The sequence below is a fragment of the Chanodichthys erythropterus genome, chromosome 3, assembly GCF_024489055.1.
Source record: "Chanodichthys erythropterus isolate Z2021 chromosome 3, ASM2448905v1, whole genome shotgun sequence".
Classification (NCBI taxonomy): Eukaryota; Metazoa; Chordata; class Actinopteri; order Cypriniformes; family Xenocyprididae; genus Chanodichthys; species Chanodichthys erythropterus.
Window position 1 is genome coordinate 68,105,816 of NC_090223.1, and position 16,751 is coordinate 68,122,566.

Sequence of the window (16,751 nt, forward strand, 5' to 3'; positions counted from 1 at the left end):
TTTAGAAAAAGGCTGAACACACTATTGAACTTAATATCACAACAAAACATAACAAGCCTAGAACAGGAAAATCCACCTACAGGTATATGTCATGAGCCTGTTCATTTTTTAAGTTAGAGTCTTTTTTTGGAGTCACTTTTTGATTAATTGCCACCTCTGGTGGTTCCAGGAAATTTCTGGATCACTGCATCTGTAAAAAGGAAGATGACATCCAAACCACACTGTTTAACGTCTGAATAACGCACCAATAACGCTAAATGGATATGTCTCTGCTGCGATCTATACTTGTTGTCCAAACTGCCTACAGTAAAACAGAATGTGCATAGCTTGTGCTTGGTTCTTTTTGACCCCAATGGGTTAACTACTTCAAACTCATCTTCATAGAAATGCAGCCGCAGTGCAGTTGGGTGATCTTTAAAAAATGTGTTGTTTGAAAATTTCTCAATCACAGTAGTCTGTTAAAAATTCACTGTCTGGCTCTGGATTATTCTCATTCAGAATTTGATCCCAAACATCCTCATGAGAACAGTAATTTTTTTAGCACTTTATCAATGAGTACATATGAATAGGAGACCACTGAGTGTCCTACAGAGTCCCTTAAATTAAAATGGACAGGTTCTGTCATGTTAAGCTTGGATTTACAATGGTATTTTATCATGAATGGAGATCAAATAGCTTTTGAGGCCTCATCAAAAAAAATCATTAGACTGTATAACACTTTTCAGTTCTGGACTTTGTGAAAGATTTTTCTTTTTTTTTTCGGGTCAAAACCACTTTTCTGTTTTCGATAGGCAAGGCAAGGCAATTTTATTTGTATAGCACATTTCATACACAATGGTAATTCAAAGTGCTTTACATAAAAAAGAATAATAAAAATAGAACATAAGGAATAGAAATAACAGTAAAAACAGAGAATTTTGCTATCTGGATGGAAGCTAGGAAGTCTCAGGGAGTTTGTTGTTGTTGTTGTTGTCGTCCATCAGAGTGGATCTAAACGGATCCATTCATCAGAGCAGAACAGAATGGATCTTCCTCATCCAACAGGACTGCTACCTGTTAAGGCACTTCAAACTGATAAACATAGTTTCAATCTCCCCTTTTGCCAAGACACCTCAAACTGCGCCACACAGCCCTAATCCCCCTTCCGGAGATATCTTACCTATGGAACGCAGTTCAAATTTCCCCTTTGGAAATTTCCCCCTTTGGAAAGTGTCCTGACTGTAATCCAGAGATATCTTAACCATGCACTACAGCTTAAATTTCCCCATGGTTTGTCAAATTTACCAAATTTTAACCTAATCAATTTCTTCCTAATTCTCCCAGCTCTTTCAACCAGACAGCAATAATGCATTAAAAGTCAGAATAACAAGATGATACATAAAATATATAAAATACATTAAAAATGAAATAAAAACAGGAAAAGGAATTAAAAGAATAAAAAGATAATACGTATAAAATAAAGTGCAAACAGTTCGGACATAGCACAGTGCTCAATCAGCAAATGCATAGATAAAAAGATGTGTTTTGAGTCTTGATTTGAATGTGGCTACTGTTGGAGCACACCTGATCTCTTCTGGAAGCTGGTTCCAGCTGCGGCTGGCATAACAGCTAAAAGCGGACTCTCCTTGCTTTGAGTGAACCCTTGGTATTTCTAAATGACTTGATCCTGATGATCTGAGTGATCTGTTAGGTTTATATTCTATGAGCATATCTGCAATGTATTGAGGTCCTAGGCCATTGAGTGATTTACAAACAAGTAACAGTACTTTAAAATCAATTCTAAATGCAACTGGAATCCAGTGCAAGGACCTGAGGACTGGTCTGATGTGTTCATGTTTTCTGGTTCTGCTCAGAATCCTGGCAGCAGCATTCTGTACGAGCTGCAGCTGCCTTACGGTCTTTTTGGGAAGACCAGTGAGGAGCCCATTACAATAATCCACCCAGCTGGTGATGAAAGCATGAACAAGTTTCTCTAAGTCTTGACTGGAGACAAAGCATCTAATTCTTACAATATTTTTGAGATGATAATACACTGATTTAGTTATTGTCTTTACATGGCTACTGAAACTCAGGTCTGACTCCAAAATCACACCAAGATTCCTGACTTGATTTTTATTGTTTGACCCCTAGAGTGAAGGTACATGTTCACTTTGAAAACTTCATCTTTGTTTCCAAACGCAATGACTTCAGTTTTGTCTTTGTTTAACTGAAGGAAGTTTAGACACATCCAATTTTTAATTTCATCAATGCACTGGCACAGGGAGTCAATGGGGCTGTAGTCGTTAGGTGATAGGGCTAGGTAAATCTGGGTGCCATCTGCATAGCTGTGATATGCAATTTGGTTCTTTATCATTATTTGGCTCAGTGGCAGCATATATAGGTTGAACAGGAGGGGTGCGAGTTTTCCAGCCTGTCAAGAAGAATGTTGTGATCGACGGTGTCAAACGCAGCACTGAGGTCAAGTAGAACCAGCACTGTTAATTTACCTGAATCTGTGTTAAGGCGAATATCATTTATTATCTTTATGAGTGCTGTCTCTGTGCTGTGATGCGGTCGGAAACCAGATTGAAAGTTATCAAAGTATCCATTCAAGCTTAAGAACTTGTTCAGCTGATTGAAAACAACTTTTTTAATGATCTTGCCTATGAAAGGAAGATTTGAGATTGGCCTGTAGTTGCTCAATATGGTGTTATCCAGATTGCTCTTTTTCAGGAGGGGCTTAACAACTGCAGTTTTCAGGGATTTTGGAAAAGTCCAAGAGAGAAGTGAGGCATTTACCACTTCTAGGAGATCTGCTTCTAAACAGTTTAACACTCTTTTGAAAAAAAGATGTGGGAAGTGTGTCAAGGGCGCAGGTTGATGTTTTAAGGTGCTGTACTGTTTCTTCCAAAATTTTACCATCAATTGCTTCGAAATCAGACATAATAGCTACTTTCTGAGGTTGTGATCTGATCTGTTTTACCCCAGTGCAGCTCAAGGATGTGCTGATCGCCTTTCTGATATTATTAATTTTCTCAGAGAAGAAGGAAGCAAACTCACTACATTTGCTGTCTGAGAGCATTTCACTGGGAATCTGACTTGGGGGGTTTGTTAGTCTCTCTACTGTAGCAAAAAGAGTGCAGGTGTTGTTTAAGTTTCTGTTTATAATATTTGAGAAGAAGGTCTGTCTAGCTTTGCCTAATTCCACATTGAAAGCATGAAGAATATCTTTATAGATGTTATAATGGATTTCAAGTTTTGTCTTTCGCCACATGCGCTCAGCTTTTCTGCATTGTCTTTTCATATTTTGCACTGCTGTTGAGTTTCTCCATGGTGCTTTTTGTCTGCCACTTTTCTTCCTGACTTTCACAGGAGCAATGTTATCAATAACATTCTGTACTTTTGAGTTAAAAGAATCAAGGAGAAAATCAACAGAGTCTGCAGATATGCTTGGTGTTAAAGATATAGCCTTCATAAACAGTGCACTAGTGTTCTCATTAAGCATCGCTTTTTGACCGAGACAGATCTAGCTTCAACAGTCGGACAGTCGTACATCAATATTTCAAAGAAAATACAGAAATGATCAGATAGCGCTACATCCTTAATGACAATGGATGAAATGTTTAGACCCTTACTGATAATTAAATCTAGAGTGTGTCCACGATTGTGTGTAGGTCCATGTACATGCTGAGTCAGATCAAAAGTATTCAAAACAGTTATGATTTCTTTTGCCATATTGGATTCTGCATTTTCTATGTGGATGTTAAAGTCCCCAGTAATAGCAAAACAGTCAAACTCTGAGGAAATTGCTGATAACAGTTATGTAAAGTCCTCCACAAAGGCTGGAGAGTATTTTGGAGGCCTGTAGATAACTATAAGTAGAATGCGAGGAGCACCTTTTAATACAATACCCAAGTATTTGAAAGACAAGTAATCACCAAATGACACTTGCTTGCATTGATAGACATCTTTAAATAGAGCAGCTACACCTCCACCTCTCCTAACAGCTCTCCTGACACTCATAAAAGTAAAGTTAGGAGGGGCTGTTTCATTCAGGATTGTTGCACTGCAGCTGTCTTCAAGCCATGTTTCATTTAGAAGCATAAAATCTAGGTTGTTTGTGGTTATTAAGTCATTGAGTAGAAGTGATTTATTTTTAAGTGAGCGAATGTTTAGAAGTGCTAACTTAAGTCTTACTTTCTGTCTCTACAGTAATCTTAGTTTGACGTGTAATAGGTAGCAGATTAAATGGGTTTGCCAAATGGTTTGAGAAGGCGTTAGGCTTTCTATAACGTAATAAAACATAAATAGAGAAAGCTGCAGGCACACTGGGTTCCCGCTTGTTCTGTAAACATTTGATAAAGTCACTGTTATCATAGCGGGGACCCGACACACATCACTGAGAGCTGTTATCGGTTGTTTTTAATTCACCTAGAACACTTGAAGGAGGGTGAGGGCGTGGTAGGCATGGTAGAGTCAGAAGAGATTTATTTGCCTAGTAACAGTTATTGGCAGAGGCTTGTCACCATCCACAACTATTTTGGCCATTTTACTTTTGGAGAAACATCAGAGTGTTCTTCAGATGTCTTGGATATGCAAGATTGAACATGAAGTATGTGCAGGAGGCTGAGAGGATTCCTGAGTTGTGAAACACCTCGATGTGGTCCACTTTCAGAATGTTTGTAAAATGGCCTTTGACAGGAGAGCTCCAGTCTCGGTCAGTCAACTGAATAGTTGGGTATCGGCTGTCAAGATCAGTCTATTCAAAGCCAAAAGGAAAAAAAGCACAAAAGCTAATTAACCTGACAGTCTTACCATTTGGTGAAAAATATTAATACTCACAAATTCTGGTAAGAAACGAAAAAAGTTAATCCATTCTGACATATTGCACTTACAGGCATGGTAGCATGGCCAACAACTTTCTTGCTAAAGCCATCCACTGCCAGGACATGAGTGACTCCAAACATGACCAGTTTTTCATTTTGGTCCATGTGCAATTTGTGGCCAGTGTATTCAGCTTCATATGGGACCGGGTTAAGGTTACGTGCTCCCTAAAGATGAGAAAGTATGTGTGAAAAAGGCTGTTAATATATTGAGCACCCCTATTTTGTCATAAGGTGCGTGTTCTAGTCGAGCCGAGCAGTGGTGTGCTGTTTGCATGTTCATAAACTACCATCTACAATTAATCAGCAGTTTATAATTGGAAACCCAGTTACTATAGAGAATGAGGAGTTGCGTTACAAACTACAATCTGTTCATATAGCTACTTTTTGGAAGAAATTTTGTCTGTATGTGCTTCTTTATTAGTCAATTTTTCTTTGATGTTTAAGGATGTCTTATTTGGATTTTATAACTCTGACAAAAATCTAAAAGACAAGTATTTTCTTATCAATCTATTTATTTTTCTAGCCAAGTTTTTTGTCAAGTTTTTATCTGTCAAACCTCTTTTTATCATTTTTTGAAAAGACTTGAAATGTTATTTGGGTACTATCTCTTCTTCTAACAATGTGCACAATGTAACAGATTTTAAAGCTTTGGCAAAGTATAATATTAATGCTTTTCTTTATAATGAAAACCAAATGGGTCTCAAGGCATTTCTCTCTCTCTTGAATTTATTTTAAATTATATGTTACCCCTGGCTCAATTTTATTATTTATTTATTTTTATTTGTGTCTGTTTATTTTAATTGCTTTTAATCTACTTGCTTTTACTTGCTATTTGTCTGCTGTTTATAATTCTATAATTGTTGTTTAATGCTGTTTTTAATTGTGACTATGTATTTGCTGTTATATTTGTTCATAAAAAAATAAAAAAAAAGGTATGACAAACCCGACGTCTGGCTTCACTATACGGCTGCTGGACAGTGCGAAGGACTCTCCTGCTCTTACTCCATTCGTAGAATAATAACCGACATCATCCTGTGGCCGTCAGTGATGCGCGGGTTGATCCAAAATGAGCGGGTGCCTGCGGTCATCCGCAGTCACCCGCGGTTACGAGTCATCCAAAAATATTTTTAATGATATTCGGGTCGCGGTCGGTCGGGTCGTTTGAAATTAAGATGCCAATTAAACCTTTGTAATTTTCAGTTTTACTTAATAAAGGTTTCAGTTTTACTTTCATGGGTATTTGTGAACATTTATTTATGGTTATTGTAGCCTCAGTCTTTGGCTTAGCCTACCTGTTTTTGTTCGTCTAAAATGCGTTAATAAATACTTTATTAACATATTCTATCCCTGCATTTTGTGCTTGTGAGAGCTTCAATTGGGCATTCACGTGGCGAAATAGCCAAGCCTACTAATACAAGTGAGAAATCCTTATTTACCTTTTGAATGTTGAGCGTTATTAACTTTTGAATAAATGCTGACGCGGGACAAAATGCCCGATTTCCCAACACGTTGAACTGAGCAATGAAATTGTACAATTTTAATAGGCTACGTTACTTTTAAACGCATATAGCTCAGTAATGTCAGTTTTATGTATTTTCTAAGAGGGGTCGGGATTTTTGTACTCTTCTAAAGCAGCCATGAACAATCGTAATCATAACACTAAAGTTTCTATGCCCGCCGCTTGCAAAATTACGAATACCACGCCAAGACCCTGCTCTACGAAGCAGCTCGATTGGTTGGGTTAGGCATTTTACCCCGAGTGGTTAAGGCATCTCATTATAATGGATAAGGGGGCGTATCAGGCAGAGTGAGGTACTGCATTGTTGGCGACTGCAGAGCCATCACAGCATGTATTCAAATCTGTTTTTGGAAAAAGCTATGGCTGTCGTCACGGAGGGTTTGCTCTTTTATATACAGTCCGATTAAAACTAGCTTGAATGTTTCAAAGGGATAGGATCATGGATAAAGGCTGTTTCACATCAGCCAACAGCATATAACTCACAAATGAAGACCTAAACATACCTTAAATACAAAAGCTACATTTATTTGCACTGAAAAAACACAGCTGTACAACCAATATTAAAGCAGAGTTATGCATTTTAGAACAGACATTAGATAAAAAATATGGCAATAAAAACAACTGAGACTTCTTTTGGTCAAATCTACAAACCACATGTAATCTTAGCTGAATTTACTACATCAAAGATTCCATCAGAACAGTGTGAACATGTTATCAGAACATAAAACATTTATGTAAGGTAGCATTAGGGAACAAGCCATCAAATAAAATAAAATATATAAAAATAACGAGTGCCAGGTGAACAGTAAATGCAATATGAAAGCATCCTTGGAAACTTTAATGTGATGCACATAACGTTAGCTCTAGTTGTGTGGAGGAAACTGTTATTTTAGTCAAAGCTTGAAAACGAAATGTAAAAGGTAAGATAATATAAAATGATCAGTCGATTGATAATACTGAAGTCAACTAATTCGACCAATCGTGGCAGGCCTAATATAGACTATTGAAAAATGTCTATACACACTTTTCCAGCCTATCGGATGTAGTCAGTATGCTTATCTGCACATAACGTTAGCTCTAGTTGTGTGGAGGAAACTGTTATTTTAGTCAAAGCTTGAAAACGAAATGTAAAAGGTAAGATAATATAAAATGATCAGTCGATTGATAATACTGAAGTCAACTAATTCGACCAATCGTGGCAGGCCTAATATAGACTATTGAAAAATGTCTATACACACTTTTCCAGCCTATCGGATGTAGTCAGTATGCTTATCTGCACATAGTATGGTTTATTAAGGTGTGTTTACAGAATTTGCAAGTGGTTCATATACTTTTTCTTACAACTGTATATATTTTAAAGTAGCACTCTATGGAAGCCATGGAATGAAAGAATTAAAAAAGGTATGTATATTTACTATTTTGTTCCCTCTATTTATAAATCATGAGCATGATTTATAAATTGAGGGAACAAAATAGTTAATATTTACCTTTTTTAATTCTATTACTCCATGGCTTACATAGAGTGCTACTTTTAAACTGTAATTTTATCACTGTTTGCATACACTCAAGTTATCTATATGTGTGTGTGTGTGTGTTTTATGGGTTGTTATGGACTGTTTGTAATAGCAATAATTACACAAAATGTATTTTTATCTTGTGGTCAAAGTCATGAGATCAGGTGTTTGATTCCATGGGTCTTAACAAAGATATATCACAACAGTAACTATGCCTACTCATCACCGAGGGTGCCCGCCTGCACTGTCCTCCGCCCCTGCTAAGTCTGCAAAGCAGCAGCCTGCACCCGGCAGACAGCAGGATGCCAGGTGGACCTGAGACGGGCGACCTGAAGGAGAGGAATACAGCCCACAACCTCACAAAAAGAGCTGTTAACAGGCAAGAATGTACTGGTCCGTACGGACAGCGCTGCGACTGTTGCGTACATCAACCACCAGGGCGGTCTAAGCTCCCGTCGCAACTCACTCGCCATCTCCTCTTTTGGAGTCAGAAGCATCTGAGGTCACTTTGTGCCATTCACATCCCAGGTGTGCTCAACCGTGCAGCTGACGAGCTCTCACAGCAGCCTCCGCTTCCGGGAGAATGGAGATTCCATCCCCAGGTGTTCCAGCTGATTTGGCAGTGGTTTGGACCGCTCAGATCTGTTTGCCTCCCTGGACACAGCCCATTGTCAGCTGTTTTACTCCCTGACCAAGGGCATTCTTGGCATGGATCCATGGGCACACAGCTGGCCCCGGGGTCTATGCAAGTTTGCGCTTCCCCCAGTGAGCCTTCAGCTTCTGTGCAAGGTCAGGGAGGACGAGGAGTCAGTTGAGTTAAAAGAGCTGTCCCTTAAGACAGTACTCCTGGTTGCACTGACCTCCATCAAGACGGTAGGAGACCTGCATGCACTTTCGGTCGACGAATCGTGCCTGGAATTTGGGCCGGGTGACACTTACATTGTCCTGAGACCTCGGCCTGGATATGTGCCCAAGGTTCCTACCACTCCCATCAGGAAGGTGCTAGGACTCTCTAGCGAATCTTCAGGGAACGAAGGTTACATAACCAAGACGGTCTCTGATATGGGAAACTTTTCTCACACTGAAGCCATGGAAACTTCTCTTTGGTGTTATTACATGGTTCTTGTAGTTTTCCTGTCTGTGAAACTCTTTCCCAGTGGTATATTATTTTGTATTTGAGTAAATGTACAGTAATTAGTTACTGTACTTAAGTACCTTTTTTAAAAAATTATAATGTAAGCAACTTTAACTCTGTACTTGACTATATTTTTGAACAAGTAAATGTACTTTCAACTCCTGTACATTTTTGATGAGTAATGCAATTAAACGTTTTGAATGGCAAGGTGGTAAGATCTCAATGGGTGAAAACATGAACACACTGGGTAGCCGTAATAGTACAAAATGAAGTTGTGCTTCTGAAGAATTGAGGCACTGACACTGTTTTTCATGTTTGATACTGTAAAGTTGCTTTTAAGCAATCTATTGAATGAAGTGCTATATACAGTGGTGTGAAAAGGTGCTTGCCCCCTTCCTGATTTTTTATTTTTTTTTGCATGTTTGTCACACTTTAATGTTTCAGATCATCAAACAAATTGAAATATGAATCAAAGATAACACAAATAAAACATGCATTTTTTAAATGAAGGTTTTTATTATAAAGGGAAAACAAAATCCAAACCCACATGGCCCTGTGTGTCTTGTTCAGCTGTATTTAAACAACTCTGTCTCATAGCTTCTTTGCTTGGTGTTTAGTTGTTCTGAAGCCAGTTGCCTGAGTAAGTGTTCTCTATCTCTGAGACTTTTTTATTTTTCTCTTGCCTGTGGATTATTCCTTCTCTGTTATTTTTTGTGGACTTTCTCATCTGGAGCTTTTGCTGCAAGATCTTTTGAATGTTTGGATTATTTCTTGTGGCATGCCCATTTGGACAGTTTTTGTTTTTTTGAGACCTTCTTTTGCTGTTTTTGCTTCAGCTGTGGATTTTTTGTTACTTCAACTTTTATTAAAAACTTATTCTGCATCTCAACTTCTCCACAGTGCGTCTTACTGTTGTGTTCACCATTCTCCATTGGCTCAAGGATTGGGAGTCTGACTCTCATGCTGGAGACCTGAGTTCTAGTCCCTGCTCTGACAGAAACCAACACATCCAGAGCGAGTTGAGTGTAACTACTTAACATTATTTTATTTATCTGCTGTATTGACAAGACATTTATGAAGGATATTGGTTAAATTGTGGTGTTTTTGGGCACTTGCGCTTAACTGAGACTTTTTGTAGACTTTTGAGAGGTTGTTGTGTCAACCTTGATTTTTACTGGGATTTCTCTCAGGTATCGAAGACTAGTGCATCTCTGAGCCTACATTTAACATGAGTAAAATACTTAAGTAATGTTAAAATCAGATGCTCCAAGATTTTTTACTCAAGTTGTATTAGAATTTGTCACTTTTAACTTTTAATGGGAGTAATTTTTTGCCGTCAGTATTTCTGCTTTTACTCAAGTATGGTTTTCAGGTACTCTTTACACCTCTGCTCTTTCCACAAGTACGACTTCTTAAACCGTTCTCTTTCAGTGAATCCTCATGTGGCACTTAAGGTCACCTTTAAATCTGAAACTCTTTCAACACTGATCACATGTAAAAGGCTTCTCTCCAGTGTGAATATTCATGTGTTTCCTAAGGTTTCGTTCGCGTGTGAAGCCATTCCCGCACAGAGTGCAGGTGTAAGGCTTTTCTCCAGTGTGAGTTCTCATGTGGACTTTAAGGTTTCCTTTATGTGTAAAACTCTGTCCACATTGTTGACAGGTGAAAGGTTTCTCTCCAGTGTGAATTCTCATGTGGATTTCAAGGTTTCCTTTTCCACTGATACTCTTTCCACACTGTTCACAGGCGAATGGACTCTCTCCAGTGTGATTTCTCATGTGGACTATAAGGTTTCCTTTTACAGTGAAACTCTGTCCACACTCTTGACAGGTGAAAGGTTTCTCTCCAGTGTGAATTCTCATGTGGACTATAAGGCTTCCTTTTTGACTGAAACTCTTTCCACATTGTTTGCAGGTGTGAGGCTTTTCTCCAGTATGAATTCTCATGTGGACTTTAAGGTTTCCTTTAAATGTGAAACTCTGTCCACACTGTTGACAGGTGTAAGGCTTTTCTCCAGTGTGAATTCTCAAGTGGTCTTGAAAGTTTCTATGTTGGTCAAATCTCTTTCCACACTGTTGGCAGGTGAAATAACGTTTAGTTCCTGTCTTTTGAGCTTTTTTTTGTGAGGAACACTTTTTAGCCTGTGTTAATCTTTCTCCAGTCATGAAATCATGATGTTTATCGTAATGTTTTTTCTCTTCTTCCCTTTCATTAAGTTCATGACTCGCCTCTTTCAGTGCCATCAGGTCTAGGACAAAAACAGACATAAAACAATTGAGACATTTAATGCATCAAAACCAAAAACATGTATGCTCTAAACCAGGGGTGTCCAAACTTTTTTAAAAGGGGGCCAGATTCAATAATAGGGACTTTAAGCAACAGCTGTCGATGGAACGGTAACAGCGACCGGAAGTAAACTGTCAACTGCCGTATCTAAAGAACGCAAAAATCGCTAAGCAACAACAAAGAGGACGGTGTGGATCATTTAATCATTTAACATAGTAAACAATACATTACATGTAAATAAAAGCAAGAGAATGGTTGCTTTTGGAGAATGTTTTTCCTGAATAACCGCTGGGTATGAATAGTGCCCTGCATGCGCCCTGCACGTGCAGCTGACATAAACCACACTTTCAGTAAAAAAGAAAATCCTATCCAGTGGTGAAGTGTTTTCCGCGTTGACAAATCTTTTGCGATATCCTAATAACAGTCGCGTTTCGCAACAATGCGTCAACATCCACTAATGTCCGATTTGTGCCCTAATGACTCATTTGAACAGATTCATTTTAATGAATCATGAAAACAACTGATCTGCCCACACAGTCTATATAACGAATCATTTACTTGAACAACTCTGAAATGAAAACATAAGTGTGCTTACCCCATTTAGCTAGAGTGGTTAGAAAATTAGCCTTAATAATCCACAATATTTTCAGGTTATGTAAATGACAATGTGTAGTAAATTAGGCCTACCTATAAAATCAGTTAGTTTAGACTGGAGTGAGGTGAAACCAGAACAAAGCAAGTTGTTGTTAGCTAGGTGCAATTAATTGTATATGGTACAAAATTATATTATTAGTTAATATAACTTCTAAATGCTACTTTTTAATACTTTTCAGGTTTAGCAAAAAAGCATCTTCTCTTACAAAGATATAAAATCACTTTTTTTTTGCAAAGAGGGCAAGAAAGAATTAAAGTGAGAGTGACTGGTACTTTATTGTCATTATCGGGCTCGCAGATCATGTGGGTAGGGCACTTTTTACTGTTTGTGTGGATGACCATGTCTGTCACCACTGAAGACCATTTTTGACCCAGGAAAAACCCTGCATTGATTCATTTGAATTGAAATATTTAATACTTTCACAGCAAAAATTATGTATGCGATTCATTTAGATTAATTAATCACAGAGTATGTAATTAATTAGATTAAAATTTTTAATCGATTGACAGCCCATATATATATTTATGCATATTTGTTTATTTATTACATCTTGTGTTTCTTAAAAAACATTACAGATTTGACAAAAATCTTGAGCTGACAGTAGAGTAGTTTTAGGTAGGACAGAGATGTAAATTTATTACACAAACATTATCTGTAAAACTTTTATCAACCTTGTTTTTAAAGGGCAACATTTATATATTATTGAGTTAGAACTCTATTGTTATTTAAATTAAAAAGTACTCTAATTAGATCACTGCAGGTAAAACCACACATGGCACCTCACTACAATGGTAAATTGTTAAAATATTGTTTCAATATAGTTTGGCATAATAACTGTGTTTTATTTCCTCTTTCCATATTGTGAATAATAAATGTGTAACATGTTAATTTGCTTGTTACACAATGGATCCTAACTTATTGTAATAATTATTTAATGTAGCCTACTTTAACACAGAATTATTCCTTAGCATCCTCACTTAGCCTACTAAACTGCATTTTCAAATTGTTTGCGTGCTGGAGGTAGCCTACACTATTACGTTGTGTGCAGAGTGATGTTAAACTAGCTGGTGAGAGAAAATGGCACTATCAAAGAGTCTAAAATGGAAAGTTGTCAGCGAAAATAGGTCATAAAAAGTAGAATAGAAATACAACTATGCATTCATCCTACCTAGTTTTGTGAATGCAAAGCCGGTGTGCCTTATCTGCAATGAAGTTGTCGCTGTTTCCGACACCGGACGGGAGCAGCGCGACGCTACAAATGGTAAATTGTTAAAATATTGTTTCAATATAGTTTGGCATAATAACTGTTTTATTTCCTCTTTCCATATTGTGAATAATAAATGTATAACATGTTAATTTGCTTGTTACACTACACTATTACGTTGTGTGCAGAGTGATGTTAAGCTAGCTGGTGAGAGAAAATGGCACTATCAAAGAGTCTAAAATGGAAAGTTGTCAGCGAAAATAGGTCAAAAAGTAGAATAGAAATACAACTATGCATTCATCCTACCTAGTTTTGTGAATGCAAAGCCGGTGTGCCTTATCTGCAACAGCTGCAACTTATCTGTTTTCAAAGAATATAACACCGACACCGGACGGGAGCAGCGCGACGCTACAAAAGATAATAGAACCCATTATAATCAGTGATATTGTCTACGCTGGATGTGGCACAACGCGACAACGCATTCCTGACAGTAAACGGATTCCCTGTTCTGTTTCTGATATACAAACCCAATTCCAAAAAAGTCACTGTACAAATTGTGAATAAAAACAGAATGCAATGATGTGGAAGTTTCAAATTTCAATATTTTATTCAGAATACAACATAGATGACATATCAAATGTTTAAACTGAGAAAATGTATCATTTTAAGGGAAAAATAAGTAGATTTTGGCATCAACACATCTCAAAAAAGTTGGGACAAGGCCATGTTTACCACTGCGTGGCATCCCCTCTTCTTTTTATAACAGTCTGCAAACGTCTGGGGACTGAGGAGACAAGTTGCTCAAGTTTAGGAATAGGAATGTTGTCCCATTCTTGTCTAATACAGGCTTCTAGTTGCTCAACTGTCTTAGGTCTTCTTTGTCACATCTTCTTCTTTATGATACGCCAAATGTTTTCTATGGGTGAAAGATCTGGACTGCAGGCTGGCCATTTCAGTACCCGGATCCTTCTTCTACGCAGCCATGATGTTGTAATTGATGCAGTGTGTGGTCTGGCATTGTCATGTTGGAAAATGCAAGGAGACGACGTCTGGATGGGAGCATATGTTGTTCTAGAACTTGGATATACCTTTCAGCATTGATGGTGCCTTTTCAGATGAGTAAGCTGCCCATGCCACACGCACTCATGCAACCCCATACCATCAGAGATGCAGGCTTCTGAACTGAGCGCTGATAACAACTTGGGTTGTCCTTGTCCTCTTTAGTCCGGATGACATGGCGTCCCAGTTTATCAAAAAGAACTTCGTCTGAAAGATTCATCTGACCACAGAACAGTTTTCCACTTTGCCACAGTCCATTTTAAATGATCTTCTGGATCATGTTTAGATATGGCTTCTTTTTTGACCTATACAGTTTTAGCCGGCAACGGCGAATGGCACGGTGGATTGTGTTCACTGACAATGTTTTCTGGAAGTATTCCTGAGCCCATGTTGTGATTTCCATTACAGTAGCATTCCTGTATGTGATGCAGTGCCGTCTAAGGGCCCGAAGATCACAGGCATCCAGTATGGTTTTCCAGCCTTGACCCTTACGCACAGAGATTGTTCCAGATTCTCTGAATCTTTGGATGATATTATGCACTGTAGATGATGATAACTTCAAACTATTTGCAATTTTTCTCTGAGAAACTCCTTTCTGATATTGCTCCACTATTTTTGGACGCAGCATTGGGGGAATTGGTGATCCTCTGCCCATCTTGACTTCTGAGAGACACTGCCACTCTGAGAGGCTCTTTTTATACCCAATCATGTTGCCAATTGACCTAATAAGTTGCAAATTGGTCCTCCAGCTTTTCCTTATATGTACATTTAACTTTTCCGGCCTCTTATTGCTACCTGTCCCAACTTTTTTGGAATGTGTAGCTCTCATGAAATCCAAAATGAGCCAATATTTGGCATGATATTTCAAAATGTCTCACTTTCAACATTTGATATGTTATCTATATTCTATTGTGAATAAAATCTAAGTTTATGAGATTTGTAAATTATTGCATTCCTTTTTTATTCACAATTTGTACAGTATCCCAACTTTTTTGGAATTGGGTTTGTAGTCCAAGTGCTTTGCAATGGTCGGTTTGTTCATTGTAGACAGCTTTTAGCTGTTGTGGCGTATCTGGTGTAAGTTAGTAGACATGGTGATACGGCACCATGAGACGAAGATCTATTTCAGAACCGGCCGCTATTCAAATAATCTGGCTGCGGGCGTGGGCCAGATATTATTGCTGGCGGGCCAGTTTTGGCCCAAGGGCTGCCTATTGCGACCACTCCTTTATGGTATTTAGTCTATAAACATTTAATATAAATACGAATGCACAAAACTGCAAGTTTGACAAAAATAATAAAGACCAAATTACAGACAATTTTTTTTCTTTAGAGCATGAACAGAAAAAAATATTTCCATTGTTCTCTATTCAGAAGATGATATTGGGTTTATTGTTGCAGAAAATAATTGTTTTGGCTACTTATAATAACTTGTAATATTCTCTAAGATTATATTTCTGTTTATTCTCTATTTCTGTAGAGCTGGACATTTTGATAATGATCAAATTCAGCTTTGAGAATAAAACCAACCTGTTTGTTCCTCAGTATCTTCATGTTTCACACTGAATGTTTCTTCAATCTTCATGTCTTCAGTCTCATCATTAATAAACTCCATCTTCATATCTTCAGTCTCCTCTTTAATAAACTCAATCTTCATGTCTTCAGTCTCCTCTTTAATAAACGCCATCTTTAAGAAGAGAATAATTAACAGAGTTAATGGTCTTCAATGACCTGTTGGACAACAACAACAACTGTAATATTCAAGTTGTTATAAATATTCTGATGTGTTATGTAGTTCCTGCATATAGGCACTAGGGGGCAGTGGGGGAATAGGATGTGATGCAGTGTATGGAAAGAAATTATAGAATAAAAAGAGAAACTGCATGTGTTGAAGCTGATCGAGGGTTCTAGTCATCTTTTCATAATTAATACAACAACAACAACAACACTAATGCTTAAAATTAATAAACTAATTAAGTTTGGTATTCAAAGAATTATAGATATTTAAATGATTACTCTTTGATGAAAACATATTTAGTTTGTTTGTTAGTGTTTGTTGTTCTCATTCTTGTTCACTGTTTGAGCAGCACGTGTCGTGATTCACTGAATCATTTCTCAAAGTGTTTGATTCAATTGACTCGGAGTTGAAAAGTTCAGTTTCTCCATCATTACTCTCCAGAGACTGAACTCGTGTTCATGATAAACTGATTTATGATTTATATAGAGAGAGAAATGAGACGCAGGTTTACGGTTTCTCATCAGTGGATATGAGCTTTACTCACACAAATATCCCTCATTACAGTTAGATAAATAATCACAATGTTACATTAGATAGCAAATAAACTCATTTAACATTGCTTGTAAAACTATTAAAAACCATTAAAACTATTTCTGTTGATTAAAACTGATTCAATTCTTAAAACAAACCTTTCCTTAGCAGAATCACAACAGATGCAGGAGTGCGACGCAGTCTTATGACGTCATGTCGTCACTCCAAAATAAAAGTCCTGTTCA

At 37.6% G+C, this 16,751-nt stretch overlaps 1 protein-coding gene across 1 annotated transcript; it reads right to left on the reverse strand.

The window, feature by feature from the left end:
• Positions 1 to 9,397: 9,397 nt before the first annotated feature.
• Positions 9,398 to 16,699, reverse strand: LOC137007121 (gastrula zinc finger protein XlCGF8.2DB-like). Its single transcript, XM_067368438.1, has 3 exons — positions 16,665 to 16,699; positions 15,768 to 15,924; positions 9,398 to 11,281 (listed from the first exon to the last, which is right to left on the reverse strand). Exons 2-3 carry the CDS (start codon positions 15,922 to 15,924, stop codon positions 10,512 to 10,514), a joined length of 927 nt encoding a protein of 308 aa, XP_067224539.1. The 5' UTR covers positions 16,665 to 16,699; the 3' UTR covers positions 9,398 to 10,511.
• Positions 16,700 to 16,751: the final 52 nt, after the last annotated feature.

Coding starts and splice junctions, on each gene's coding strand:
- LOC137007121 (XM_067368438.1), bottom strand. CDS start 15,924: ATGGCGTTTATTAAAGAGGAGACTGAAGACATGAAGATTGAGTTTATT. Junction 11,282..15,767: donor AGATACTGAGGAACAAACAG/GTTGGTTTTATT, acceptor TTTTTGTCCTAG/ACCTGATGGCACTGAAAGAG.